We start from the raw sequence: 14,870 nt of genomic DNA, 5'->3' as shown, positions 1-14,870 counted from the left end.
AACACAGGGATGTTGCTAATGGTTATGGGCAGTAAATAACATTGGTTTGTTGTTCTGATCATTACTATCATTCCTATAATCTTGAATATAGAGGAGAATGTTTTTGAGAGCTGGTGACACTGCTACACAGGATGCTACCCTTGAGCTACTTTGGTATTTCCTTTACCTCTTAAGCCATTTTCATATTCAGACCCTGCGCTCTGACCCCAAGCTTCTCTCCCTGTCTGTGTGTCTGTGTCTCCATGGAGAAAAGCTGGGGTATGCGAAAAGACGAATTCCTAATGCAAGAAATTGTATAGGGCTAATAAAGAAACATTATTATTATTATATTATTATTATTATTCCTCGACCATTAGAAATAAACACCCAGAGTACAATGCAGTAAGCAAATGGCATCACTGCTCTATGTAAAAATTCAAGACGTTCACATTCAGATTTTAAGTTTTAGGACATAGGGCTATGAAGACCCTTAATTGGCCTGCTAACTTGTCAAGAGCAGTTCCCCAAAAATCATATGATAATAAATTGCAGATTTAAAATTGTAAAGGTTTGTAGGTAGCAAGGTTCCAAGGAGCAGACTTGGCTGTATCCCGGGTTCAGTTGGTCACAGAGCACCCCTGGAACAGAAGACCCTGCACAAGAAGAAGGGCACTCCTGCACCCACAGAGGGCAGAGAGACCCGGGCTGTTCTGGGTGGCACTAGGGAGGGGTCCCAGGAAGATTATCTGAGCAGTAGATTTCAAGTGCCTGTATTATCCAAGTACAGGCAAAAAGCATGGAAAGAAAATGAACACAAGGGTCCATCAAAAGCAGCATGGGCTCTTGGTTAACCTTGCTTCAAAATATTTACACACCCAAGTGTTCAGAAATTGCTTTGCCCATACTAACAGTATTAAAACACCAGTTTTAATTGCTGAACATTCTTTTGATTTCCCTCAACTCAGCCTTCCCACGTTTTAGCATCTCCATTTCTCTACAACATTTTTTACATTTAGTACGCATCTTAAGTTGAAAACATTTAAGTTCTGGAAAGATGGATTAACTTCTTGTTGGCTAGTGTATTATAGGTGTTGATGTGGAAGATGACATCCACTACAGCCTTAATCAAGAGTGAAAACCTAGATAATTGGACTGAATTGGCCTTTGCACCTGGGTGAATGCAAATGCAAAAGAAGTCTCAGTATTTTCTTATCTTATTACCCTCCATTTGGCTTCTAAGACACTGAAAGAATGTAGTTCCTGCACACAAGTCCAGATGCCAGTTTTCACATCACAGAACTCAAACAATTGTCTCATCCAACAACTATGTGCATAATCTTAAACGCATGCAAATAATTAAAAAGATGCAGTTTTGTATAGTTTTAACTTATAAACAAGTAGCCCCCAAAGCTTGCTCACAAGGGCTACAATCCAAAAATTTCCAGGCATCTCATTTACAGTATTAGCTTGAGTATGGATCAAAGGTTTAACTTGACCCAGTCAGGCCCCATTAGTATAGAGCCTCAGATGTTAAAAAGAGACCTAGGAAACTGGTGAATTAATGAACAGAAGGACATACTGCATTGAGGGCTCTCGTGGCACAAGTGGCCACAAACTGAAGCAGATTAACAATCTAGTTACTAACGCCAGTCATGATAATTAAGACTTCCAACACAGAATAAACTCCCAAAATAATTTTAATATTTTGTTCTCATCTCTCCTCTTTCTCTCACAAGGCAATAATGTAGTCATGCTAAGGCTATAAAAAGTCAAAAAAAACAAAACAAACAACAAACAGACATTCAGCCGGGCCTCCTGGGAAGCCACTACAGTTACAGTACGAACCCATGAAAGGGTACAGAACCTTAAGACAACTTCCATGGGAACAGCACACACCTGACTCTCTGATGTTACAGCACAGCTGTGGTTACGCTATACAGCGAGACTGCCCCCAGCAGGCAGAAGAGTATTACTACAGTCTAGAAAGGGCTCTGGGATGTGAACAATCCCGCTATTGAGCCTTGATTGGATCCTGCAAGCACACCGCCTGAGTGGCGGACGGCTGGGATCCCACACTCCTTGACAGGGAGGAGACAATTACGACACTGTAATCAACGGGTCAATAAGACACTCAACAACAAAGGACGATTTCCTGAAGACTAAACACAGAAGGTTAAAACAATCTGTCCGCAGACAAGGCCTCTCGTAGAGGTCGCACCTCAGCAAGACTTGAGTCATTGGCCCTGAAACAGCACAGACCTGCAGTGCTGAAAGCCTGGTGCAGACTTGGAGAACCGCTCCCAGTCTAACAGTGCAATGACAAGTCACATACCTTCTCAAAAAAAAAAAAAAGACCACCTCAGAGCCTGGGGCAGAGACAGGTTGGAGAGAGCAGCTCTACCCAGCAGTAGAAGTGGGTGGAAAAGCATTTCATCAGGTGCTGGATACCAGATGACAAGCACATAATTATACATTTTATAAGATGTTAAAATTCTAAATACAAATATCAGACTACAAGGCTGAAACATAAAAATATGAAATCAAGAACATGTTACATCCAGTGAATATGTACATATAAAGTCAGTACAAAATAAACTTAGCTTACATTTACATTTCACTGTAAATATATATATTCTATAAAACAGACCTGTGTAAATATAGCTACACATGTAAAGCTTTGTTTTGATAGAAACTCAAACATTACAGTATCGCTGGTTCCCTGACTGGATCAGTTCAGAGTGCGTTTCAGATCAACGGCAGAGGAGGCAGTTCAGTCAGGACCGTGTCCAGAGGCAACATTTATGTGCCACTCGGGTCCCTGTACTGGCGGAGCACAGCGCCCCCTGCAGTGTGTGGTGTGAACATCGGGCAGGATGCTCTTCTCCCCTCGTGGGCGTGGGCGCACGACCTTCAGCCTCTCACGGTGATCTTGTTTTCCACAGCAGCCAGCATGGCACCGAAGCGCGAGTTCTCATTCAGCAGGAGCTTGGATGGCTCGTCAAACTCCACCACCTGAAGAGACCAGATTCAGGCTCAGTCAGGCGAAGGGACGAATGGACTTGTGAAAGCAGGAGGGGGGAGTCTGTGAGGTGGGGGCATGCGGCAGGAGTGATGCAAGGCGAGGAATGTGCGAGTACCTGTCCCTGGTTGAGCACCATGATGCGATCACAGTTCAGCACGGTGTGCAGCCGGTGCGCAATGGTGAGCATGGTGCAGTCCTCGAACGCCTCGCGGATTGTCTCCTGGATCAGGGAATCCGTCTCCGTGTCCATCGCTGCCGTGGCCTCATCCAGGATCAGGATCTAGGGAACAGTCGACACCGAATTACACAGACGCTGCGCTAAGGGTCAGACGCCCACAACTGGGTGAGGTTTGAGTCTCTTGGTGGTTAACCTGGATGCATTTTTACACAGATTTTACTTGTATCCATTTCTTTTGTCAAGTTAAAAAATAATAAGAGTAGGCATAGCTCTACCTATAAAAACGAGAAATTCTTAGCATCTTGTAAGTGGTGGCTTAAGAATAGCTTTCTGAACTCATCTCATCTTTAATGAGATGGCTGCTTTGTTGCAGATGAAACAACGTGATTAAAGGTCATTATTTTGCTATGCTGGAGGTGCGCAAGAGTTTCTGAAACTCTTTAATCATGCAAGAGTTTCAGAAGAACAGAAACACGTACACAATTGGATTGTAACCGATCACTTCTATAACACAAGAATAATTTTGGGGGGGGAACAGAATTTAGCTTTATGTTATATTTATCTTTCTGATATTCAGCGAATCTTCCAACAAACTGATTTTCATAAACCCTTTTTACAGACATTCAGACTGGTATAACCAATATCCAGTCTTTATAACAATGGTATAATATTCATCTAATAGTGACCAACAAGTTTCACCTTGGCGTTCAACCCAGCGTTGCCCTGCGTGTGAGCACTGTGCAGAGCGGTTTGGAAAAGCGCTTACTTTGCAGCGACGCAGCAGGGCCCGGGCCACACACAGCAGCTGTCGCTCCCCCACGGAGAAGTTCTCTCCATTCTCCACCACCTCCGACTCCAGCTTCAGGGGCAGCTGAGTGATCTGGAAGGAAAACTACGAGTCAGCAAGCTGCTTTAACATGTCTGGCTTGAAAGCGAACACCTGAGTCAGAGCGCATCCCGCTCTCGCGCTCCCCCCTCGCTAACACCAGACACTCACACACTCCTTCATGTGCGTCCTCTCCAGTGCGTCCCAGATCTGCTGCTCCTCGTACTGATTGAAGGGGTCCAGGTTTGACCTGCGGGAGGGGGGGGGAAGAGCTGAGCAAACCCCACAAGGAGATAAAACACCTCTGCGATCAGACACTTTGAAATGAACTAGAGGCAAAAAACAATTAAAAATGACCATCAAGCAACAAATTGTAACCAAAGCTTATTTTAGAACACCACAGATTAAAGCCAACCTGTCTCAGACAGCAGGGGCTCATCCACACAGCAGTGAGAACATGTGATTGCTGAAACATGCTGGACTGGAGCTTCGGAGTCGCTCAATGACTGCTTTTAAATAGTGGTTTAGACTCAGTTTTTGGGCTTGGGTTTTAATAATGTGTGACTTGCAGAATGAAGTGGATCCTCCTCTGCACTGTGAAGTTCTCTGTGATGCTTGACGAAGGAGCCACAGCTGGGGTTTAAGAAGCTGCTGTTACTCTGTTCTGCAATGGCAGTGCCCCTCGGCGCCCCCACCTGACAGTGCCGCTGAACAGCACGGGCTCCTGCGGCATGATGGACAGCTTGCTGCGCAGGTCCGCCAGGCCGATGTCGCAGATATTCACACCATCGATCTTGATGGAGCCGCCACAGGGTTCCACTAACCGGAACAGCACCATGCCGAGAGAGGACTTCCCTGCAAACACACACAGGAACAATGACACCGCTACCTGCCTGAATCACAGGCCTTTTTCACTCTCTTTGCTACACTATTGAAAGATATCCAAATGAGCCAACACAAAAAAGGGGGCTTTCAGAGTAACAGAGGCAGATCTCTATGTTTTCAATGAAATGTTCACCAGAGTTCACCGATTCCAAATATTTAGATGACATTCCTCTTTCACAAGCAGAGAGTTGGACCATGAAGATTAATACAGACCTGACCCAGTCCTGCCCACAATGCCAATCTTCTCCTTAGGCCGGATAGTGCAGCAGATCTTCTTTAGCACCAGGGGCAGGTTCTCTCGGTACCTCATCTCTGTGTTGTCAAACACAATCTCGCCCTCCTGCGGCCATTCCTTTGGAGGGGCCTTGTTTTTAATGCGGGCAGGAGCTTCAAGGTCCAGAGACTGCAGAGAGATAAACAATGAAGGCAAAAGTTCAGAGGTTAGGGGACTGGTCTATGCCTTATACAGGACTGGGCTGATCTATTTGAAGAAAGATGTCCGCTCTGTACCTTGATGTAATGGTTTATTCTCTGCACGGAGGTGAAGCGAGCTTCGGTCTCAGAGGCCAGACGCACAGTGAACTGGAAGAGCCCCGTGAGCTGAGATAAACAGACAAAGGAAGGAGAGTTTCAGATGTCTTACATTGTCAGTCAACTAAAGCACAGGGCCATAATCGTTCTGAACATTCACTGGAGATCTCAAGTTAACAGCAGAAAAATGTTACATTACACAAAGCTATATAAGCACCCAATGATTAGAATTTACCCTGGTTTAAATTCACCCAGAAAACACATTAAAACAGTTTGTCGATATTTAGGCTTTTGTTTAAAATCACACCGCAATCCCTTCTGAATGAAGCAATGGCGAGTGCTCTTAACAAGGGGGATCGCAATAGAGTGAGCAAAATAAACCGCTACTGGGGCTCAGAGCGCAAGAGATACCCCTGATGCAAAACCAGGACACACCTGCACAGCATAGGAGATGGCCAGACCAGCGTAGGCAGGGGGGATCTGGCCGTGCATGAGAACAATCATGAGGCCGGTGATGCTGATGAGAGCCACACTGATGACATCCAGACGCACAGCCAGCCAGCGCATCGCGCAGTTGAATAGGTAGACGGGTGCCTGGTTCTCATCCAGCAGCTCCTGGTACCTGAAAATACACGTTACAGTCGGAGTGCTGGGACTGTCACATTCCTGAAGGAGGCTACACCATATTCTGGTCACAAAACAGACCACGGATGTGCAGCTGCTCAATACACCTAACAAGACTGAGCCTACACAGCACTTTTAGCAGCTGGCACAAACTAAATATCCAGTAACCTTTTATAAAAAAATGCAGTAGCTTTTATCAAAGCTCAAAGTGGGTAAACCTTGCTGGGCTGTGGGTGTCTGTTTTGTTACCTGCTCTAGCCATCATTTGCCAAATGCCGAAGTGCAGCACTCACCTGTACAAGAACTCCTCGCCCTTGTTGTAGGCGTGCACCGTGGTCAGGCCCTGGATGCTGGAGGTGATGTGGGAGAGGAAGGGAGACTGGGTGATGTTGTCCAGGCGCTTCAGCTCTCTGATGAACACCCTGTGAGGAGCCAGACATCACACCTCATCAGTACCGACACACAACCTTGGTCTTGGTTTCCCCGGGAACAGCTCTGCATCGCTCAAAGAGCACAGGCAGCCGGCAGAACCTGACAGCGCTAATGGCACCATCTGGATACAGTAACCAGTCAGCCAAACAGCAGAATCCCAGGACCAGTTTAAAACACTGCATTAAATGAGTAATAAACACATTGTGAATCTGAATGTTGGGTAGAGGTTTAATGAGAAAAGCATCAGATGAGTGCAGAAATCTATTAATTCTACTCATTTCATCCAATGAAAAACGGCAAAAAGCTTTTAGAAAACAGATAATGGAGTTTAATGAGCATTCTATATTCAAAACAGAATGAGAGGGACAGTTTAAATCTCAAGGCTGTGTACCTGGAAACCATGTGCAGGACGGTGAAAAGGATGACCAGAGGACCCACTGCAACCAGGAACCACGGGAACACGCAGGAAATCACCCCCAGGCAGAAGAACACCAGGATCACGTTCTGAATAAACATCTCTGCCTGGAAGGGCAGCCGGGTGTCCACTGTGCAGAGAGAGAGGGCAGGAGTGAGACTTCATACAGGTAGTTAGCATAACCTGCGCTAAACCAAACGTCCACTCTTATTAAGAAACGACACTCCAGGACTGTGATAGCAACCAGGGTTTCAGCTGTCAGCAGAACATCAACTTTGTGTGGCATCTCATAAAAAAAAAACATGGGAGGAACCAGAAAAATCCTTTTAAAAGGATTTTTTCTTAAGATTATAGTTGCAATTTAAGGCAATAATAACAAATAGGTTAAGTGCTTTAAGACATATCCCCCTTCATTAAGTCTGCTGCAACATTCCTGTGCAATGCTTTTTCAAGCTGCATGCTGTGTAAGCTCAGGTACTCTACATTTGTGCAACATCATGTTTCCCAGTGGTCATGGAGCACTTCTGTTTAGGCAATGGCAGGGTAGTGCCAGCCAGCTGAACGCAGCTCTAGAGCAGAGAGGGGCGGAGGTCTTCACCTTCGTCCATGTCCTTGGAGAAGCGGTTGAGAATGCGCCCAGTGGGGGTCGTGTCGAAGAACTTCATGGGGCTGCGCAGGATCTTGCGGAAGAGTTCGTCATGCAGCCTGGAGGAAGCACGCAGGGTACCCTGTCCAGAAACAGGGAGATGGGACTCAGACCAGATGCTTCAATTTGGTCAGAATCACCAAATCACCCTCCCACAACACAAATACATTAAGACACACTTGTAGTGTGTTTGAGGTATCAAGACAATCTAAAAGATCAATTGTTCTTCCCCTTGAGTTAAGTCAGGACTATGATGGGAGAAGCCAGTTTAGGCAAGAATATCAGCATCAAAGTTTACTAGTAGTCAGCTATAGCCTTTCAGGAATAAGAAGTTAGAGATCCCAAAGGAAGGTTCCTCTAGACCAAAGAATTTTACCAAGTGTTAGATATTTATACGGCAGCAATTGGGGACAATAATCATTGATCAGTTAGACCTAGAGAATTTGTTTTAATACAGAAGTAAGAGCATGGATTAAGGGACATCATCCAGCAATGACAGCTGAGACCTATCAGTAGACAGATTCTTTCCTGGTCACCCATGAGAAGTGAAGGGTGGCAATTCCAAAGCTACCACTTCTCTACAACAGACCATTGCCTCTAAGACTTCTGGCTTTTGGAAGGAGTTGGGTCAGCCAATCTTGAGCCATCACTAAATATCCTAGGAGAGGTAGTCAGATGTAGACTGATCAGATGTTAATGGTCTTATCACTGGCACAACTCAGCCTGTGTTGAGAGATCCAGTTGTTGAAGTCCCTTAACCCAACAAATTGAACAGGGCAGCAGACAGTACTGCTGTTGTGAACCTGAAGGGGTTTGGAGGACCTTACCTTCACAAATGCTATCCCGCGCACAAACTTGAAAATGAGCATGATGGCCATAGAGAGAGCGTAGATGCCGGCATAGTATTGCATCAGAGGGTTATCCTTCATGCTGTCACTCACCACTGTGTCATTACCCAGAAACACAGAGGTGTTCTACCAGAGAATAAGAAACATACACTGGGTTAGGAAACAGCAACTCTTCTATCATGTATTTTGAAGTTCATCTAAACAGAACTTCATAAAGCAATGGTTTACATGCAGCACCATGTCATTTCTGAGTGTTCTTTGTCCGAGACGTGATTTACCCCACTGCCTTGCTTGATCCAGTAGCTGAGCCACCAGTTGCTGAAGGCTGTACTGCCCACATTGAGCATGAAAAGAGACAGGAGGATAAAGAAGACCAGGGGGCCACCAGCAGCCTGGATATAAATGCCATACACTGACCAGGGCACAGAACCCTTCCCCTTCTCCTCCACCTGCATCAGCTGGCCTGGGGAGACAGGGTAGGAACAGTCAACAGCAGCAAAGACAGACTCCTGCAGTGCAACCGGTCACATGCGTGTGCAGCTACAAGCTTGTAAAAGATGACTGAAAACAAAACATGTTAAATAAAACACCTGTAACAATCATAAACACCATCATGAATAGCTTCGGCAATGTAGATCTATGGTGCTCGTTGTCAGGTATCTAATTAACCTTACTTTAATGCTGTTGTAGATTGTAAATGATCTACAGAGGCAATCAAAATGCCCTGCCTACACACAAAAACTAAGACCAGTTCCTTTGAGAATCAAGTCCCAAGATGAACGCACAAGGTGCTGATGCTTTTATAGCTAATTATAACTGTGCCAGCTAGCAACAAGCTTGGAGGGGGAAAAACCTTTTTAAACAAAACATTTAAAATCAGAGCACTAAGTTTCTCTATAACAGTTTTGTTTAAAACTTGCTTCAGATGTTGTAAAGATATAAGTTAAGCTAAAAATAAGCACATTATAGAAACGTTTTGTGATTTTTCAAAAATTAAAGCGTAGAAAAGTAAAATCTCTTTTGTTCTATACCTGGTTTCAGCACATAGCCCTGACCATGATCTTCTCTAATAATCTATTCAAATATATTCCACACCTCGGACTTCAAACTCAATACACGACTTCTATGTCCACTGGCTTTTAACAGCCGAGCTCTCAATTTTGGGGCTCCAGCCCTCAAAGTCCATACACATCTTTTAAGTCATTTTTAAATATCTTCATTCTACTTTCCAGCTGAGTAAAAAATCAGTGACCAAGACCTACAGTTGGCACAACTCCCGAAAGACAGTGCATTTCCTGAGGACTGGAGTTCAAGAACCCTACACGAAATGATCCGAGTGCAGAGACAACAGGCACAGATGAACAAAGGGCTTATTTCAAGCTTTGGACAAAAGAAGTAAGTGAATCCAGACAACATAATAGTTCAGCTCTCCCACAACCTGAAGAACTTACCGTCATCCTTGCTGACAGGCTTGTCCTTCTTTACAGAGCTAGCCTTAGCTACTTTCTCAGAAGGCTTCTTCAAGGAGTTGCTTGTGTTCTTGTTACTCATCTGCTCACAGAAAAAGCATTAACACACAACTGCTATGGAGATTTTCCTTTAAAGGAAAGGTTGTAAGATAGCAATAAATTGCAGCATTTTTAATGTGAGATTCATGTCATACATTATGGATGCCCTTCAAAATAGAGTGAACACGAATGATCAACTTCATGGCAAAACATCCAGCACCCATCTTCACTCTACCCACACAGGATGTGCAGATGAAGTGGTGGAACTGACCTCAATGCAGGGGGCGTCCCCCAGCTGCAGGTTGTTGAACATGGCAGCATAGTCTCCATTGAGCTGCATCAGGTCCTCGTGGCTGCCCTTCTCCGTGATACAGCCATCCTTCATGAAGAGCACATCGTCACAGTCCACCAGGTACTGCACACAGACAGGACACATAGAGGGAAAAAAAGAGTGGTTACTCTGCATATTACCCTTTCTTCTCCATTTCAACAACCCCTTGTTATAATGGATCTCATTATGTCACAGTATCAAGATTTATACCAGATCCTCACATAAGGGGGAGGCTTATAGAAATTAAAAAGTTCCAAGTCATATGGTTTATATTAATATATTAATATTGTTTGTAAACATGGAGGCTGGCTCTGCAGACCCATTGCCTCTTTCCTTACACACACTCCCCACAGTCAACTCCACAGATTGTCTGGTAACACTGTGTGGCACTCTAGCAAACTGGACCAAACAGGAAAGTCTGCACAGTGCCATGCTTATGAATACAAAGATGTCTTGCGTATTTCTTCAAAGAAGAGAAAAAAGGTTTGAAGAAAACATAAAAACATCAAACATATTCAAGAGACTTTAGATTCAGATTAGCAAGTCTGTGCTATTTTAATCTCCATTTGTCTATAGAAACGGCCGAGGAGGGTTTTAGAGTTTTAACTGTGATCAGTGCCTTGGGGAACGAGGTTCGAGTTGCAGGGAGAAAATGAGGAGCTGTGGAGTGGGTACCTGCAGTTGGTGGGTGACGAACAAGATGGTCTTCTGCTTGAGCTGTTTCTTGATGGCATGGTTGAAGATGTGGTTGCCCACATGTGCGTCCAGAGCACTGAGGGGGTCATCCAGGATGTAGATGGCCCTATTGCTGTACAAAGCCCGTGCCAGGCTGATTCTCTGACGCTGACCCCCACTCAGGTTAGCACCGCGCTCCCCAATCTACAGGGAAGATGAAAGCAGAACCTGGCATCGGTCTCCATGCTCCTTCGTGCATATAGTTTATTTTCCTCTCCCATTCCAAATTTTTGATGCAATACTCCATTTTGACCAGTTAGATTTTTAACTGGGCAAGAAAAGGAAGCCACTGTGTGATGCACGTTTGTATGTGCTCAAATTGGAGTTCCAAGATTGGTGTATGGGAACATCATACGTAATGTGCATGTCAATGTGCGCTTTTAGCAGGAAAATTGTGCAACCAAGCAACAGGGTTAACAGACGTTCTGGGCATTATTTCTTAACCAGCCTTAGTACAGCTTACTAACCTCTGTCATGTCACCATTGGGGAGAATAGCCAGGTCAGGCCTCAGGCAGCACGCATTCAGCACAGCATTGAACCTGAAAAACAGTGCTGGTATTAGTTACTGCTGCAGAAATAGAGGTACCAATGAGTTACTGCAGTTATACTGTGTTTACTACACCTCTCCTCCTCGTATTCTTTCCCAAACAGGATGTTGTCTCTCAAGGTGGCGTTCAGTATCCAGGCCTGTTGTGCCACATAGGCAAAGTCCCCATTTACTGCAATACTGCCCTCCTGCAGTGTCATCTAGGGAGGGAAAGACAGCCCAAGAGGGGAGTCAGCCTTTACAAGCCCCAATTCTTCACACGTAATACATAGTAAAGAACCATTCCAAAAGAAAACTGCTTTTCTCTTCATTTGGATACAGTAGAAATCACTACCAACTGCAGGACAATTAATCCAATTGGGTTTGTGGTCCTGGTATTTGAACAAGTGTAACCTAGTTCATTTTCAAAGAACAGAATTTTCTCTCTAGTAAACTGGGACACGCAAACAGACAACTAGCTAGTGTTTTTCCAGTCATTCTGATCTCACTGCCAATAGATTATTTTCCTCTTCAAAACAGCTGCAGTGTCCTTCCTTATTACATTGGATTGCAGTTAAGCCCATGATTGTAAACATAGGTTTTTTATCGCCTTAGAAACTATGACTTGTGACCCTTGGTGGGCATGAAGACCAACAGATTACTAACAGGACTCTTACCTGTCCCAGAATAGCAGAGATCAGGGAGGTCTTTCCACTCCCCACACTTCCACAGATTCCAACCAGTTTGCCCTGATCAGAAACACAAAAGATAACACACATCATCACAAGTGCAAAGACAGGGGCAGAGTCTATCAAACCTACTGCTTCAGACTTCGCTACTGCTTACATTTTGCACTGCAACTACATCTTTAAGACAAACAACCAAAATTAGTACCATTGAGACAAACATACGTACTTTAAAAAAGCTTCCCTTACCCTCTCTACCTCAAACTCACATGGCAAAATTACACTGATCACGAACACTTGACACTCACCCCTAGCCTGGTCTGAAACGCACATCCCTCTGGACCCACAGACACACACATACAACTCTCACCCCATTACCCCCAGACTGGACCCACAGACACACACACAACTCTCACCCCAGTGCCCCCCAGTCTGGCTCTGACAGTTTCAGTTCACCTGCTGCACTGTGAGGTCAATGCAGTGCAGAATCGTATGCAGTCGCAGGCTGATGGTCGGGATGGCTCGGCCCTCATCCTCAGGACTGGACGGCTCCTCGTTTTCCATCAGTAACTGGCCTCTCTGCTCCGCTAGCGCCGCCTGCTCCACCTTCTCCTCCTCCCTGTGCGGCCTCTTGCGCTTGCCTGCGCTAACCTTGGGGGTGCCCCGGGGCGAGGGTTGGACACTGGAGCTGACCGAGTCCCACGCGAAACTTGTGCCTATCAGCTCGATGACATTGTGGGGGCTCGCTGGTTTAGCCCTAATCATTTGAACCTCCTCCATTAGAAATAAACTCTAAAGAGAGTTGTGAAAAAGGTGCAAACATGAAAGCTAGTCAAGAGAGGGCACAAGCCATAGACACAAGCAGCAACAACAACACTGGGCCTGAGGTGTGAGCTGAAGACTTCCTGCAGTACTGACGCTCCAAGCCCCTGTGGCCTGCCCTCACACAGCTCCGTGACAGTGCTTCTCCTGCAACTACACAACTGATTGTTCCCGTTAAGTTGTTCCAGTCCAGAGTCATTTTTAGTAACCTTACAATCACAGCCCCTCAACATAACAGGCATCAATATTGTAAAACACGGTCATGTATTAAGTCTGCATGTCCTGCTCCTTGCAGTATCTGATGCTTCTCATTTTAACTAAACACTGAGACAAAGATATCTTCAGATGTTTTTTTCAACAAACAGAGGAGTTTTTTTAGTTTTTAATTAATTAAGGGCTGAAAGTCAGAACTTAGCTGGAAAAAAACAGATGGTAGGGTATAAATGACAAGGATTAGGACGAACCAGAATGTTTTGAAACATTAGCAAAACCCGTTTGGTTTTAAAACATTTTGCCTTAATCCATATTTGCATGCAATGCACTTTATTAATTGCATTTCCCCTTTTTTTTCTGAGCAGTTGTTTAGTTCCTTAAAGTGTGATGAATCTTCAGTACTTAAAGAGACTAGAAACAATAACTCATCATATGAAGCAATGCTGGCAATGTGACTCTCTGGCTGACCAGTCAACCCCAGCAAAAACAAGACCAGTGTGGTACACTACAACAATGAGTAGCATGACTCTGCACTGCACTGGAGACATTCCAAGCATTCCCTGTGTTAAGAGGTCCTTGAATAGTGCATATACTCTGCTCAGTGTCCTTCTTAGTGATAAAAGTCCTTAAACAATGAAGCACTTGTAAGGAATAGTACACGTCAGTAGTTCTATAAGTTACAGAAGCTTATAGTCATGACAAAGACTGTGCATAAATAAACCCCGAAGGCTCTTCTTGCCCAGCGCAGAAAAGCTGAAAAAGAGAATTGCCAGGCATAGCGTGTATTTTAGAGCACTAGAATAGAAGGCTGCATCTCAGCTCAGCAGTGGTTGAGTGATCTCTCACCTTAAACCGCTCCATAGCCACAGAGGCCTCTGAGAGGGACTTCACTGAGAATGGGGTGACTTTGAGAGCGAAGGTCATGGCGTTGAAGACTGTGACCACTGTGAAGGCCTGAAGGCAAGAAAAAATATCTTTAATTAAAACATGCTGAGCACCACCACTCTGTTAAAATAATAACAAAACCAGCACATCATAACCGAGTGGGTTCATCCCCACAATTTAAGCAACATTTGAAACTTGGGAGTCTTTTGAGGGATATCCATGGACTGGGGAATTGCTAAAGCAGTGCCCAACCATAAAATCAAGCAATTACAGAGCTAAGACAATATGGTTTATTATAAATGATAGAAATTACACTTTTAGTTTGTTTGTTTAGCAATAGGAGACAGTCAACATGGATTAAAAAAATCTCAATCTTGTTTTGACTTGGAACAAACCACAGTCATAATGGATACATATAGAGCATAAGGTTTCTGACAAACGTAGTAGACATTAAGAAAACTGGCCAAATTACAGGGAACTAAAGACATAAATAGCAAGTGAATGCTCAAATTGGCATGATGTCATTACTGGGGTACCACAGGGATCTATATTATAACCACTAATTTAGACTGTAGACAAGTCCACAGACCATACCGTAATGGTAAGTTTAACAAATACTACAGAAGCTGAAATTAATTACAACAACCAAAAAGACTGGGAAAACTGCTATATATTACATATTCTACTCTTTTAATTATGTCATCCTAAAATTGTTCAATACGTTAATAAAGCATCATTTAGAATATAGTGCGAAATGTTCTAAAACAAGATATTGCT

The 14,870-nt window shown here is 44.4% G+C and overlaps 1 protein-coding gene across 1 annotated transcript in view; it reads right to left on the bottom strand.

Moving 5' to 3' along the window:
- Positions 1–1,661: 1,661 nt before the first annotated feature.
- abcc5 (ATP binding cassette subfamily C member 5) overlaps positions 1,662–14,870 on the bottom strand; it is a 29,565-nt gene continuing 16,356 nt past the window's right edge. Inside the window, exons 10-30 of the mRNA XM_088913219.1 lie at positions 14,055–14,162; positions 12,630–12,965; positions 12,165–12,236; positions 11,584–11,708; positions 11,428–11,500; positions 10,901–11,104; positions 10,166–10,309; positions 9,838–9,937; positions 8,665–8,849; positions 8,366–8,512; positions 7,491–7,620; positions 6,869–7,022; positions 6,339–6,467; positions 5,857–6,043; positions 5,401–5,490; positions 5,104–5,293; positions 4,701–4,860; positions 4,177–4,255; positions 3,946–4,059; positions 3,117–3,281; positions 1,662–2,991 (exon numbers count right to left, since the gene is read on the bottom strand). Of these exons, the coding sequence (XP_088769345.1) occupies positions 2,890–2,991; positions 3,117–3,281; positions 3,946–4,059; positions 4,177–4,255; positions 4,701–4,860; positions 5,104–5,293; positions 5,401–5,490; positions 5,857–6,043; positions 6,339–6,467; positions 6,869–7,022; positions 7,491–7,620; positions 8,366–8,512; positions 8,665–8,849; positions 9,838–9,937; positions 10,166–10,309; positions 10,901–11,104; positions 11,428–11,500; positions 11,584–11,708; positions 12,165–12,236; positions 12,630–12,965; positions 14,055–14,162 (2,994 nt within the window). The 3' untranslated portion in view covers positions 1,662–2,889. The remainder of the gene's footprint in view (positions 2,992–3,116; positions 3,282–3,945; positions 4,060–4,176; positions 4,256–4,700; positions 4,861–5,103; positions 5,294–5,400; positions 5,491–5,856; positions 6,044–6,338; positions 6,468–6,868; positions 7,023–7,490; positions 7,621–8,365; positions 8,513–8,664; positions 8,850–9,837; positions 9,938–10,165; positions 10,310–10,900; positions 11,105–11,427; positions 11,501–11,583; positions 11,709–12,164; positions 12,237–12,629; positions 12,966–14,054; positions 14,163–14,870) is intronic.

This window comes from Atractosteus spatula, chromosome 4 (assembly GCF_055471065.1).
Source record: "Atractosteus spatula isolate fAtrSpa1 chromosome 4, fAtrSpa1.hap1, whole genome shotgun sequence".
NCBI lineage: Eukaryota > Metazoa > Chordata > Actinopteri > Semionotiformes > Lepisosteidae > Atractosteus > Atractosteus spatula.
This window is presented reverse-complemented; position numbering and strand designations above follow the sequence as displayed.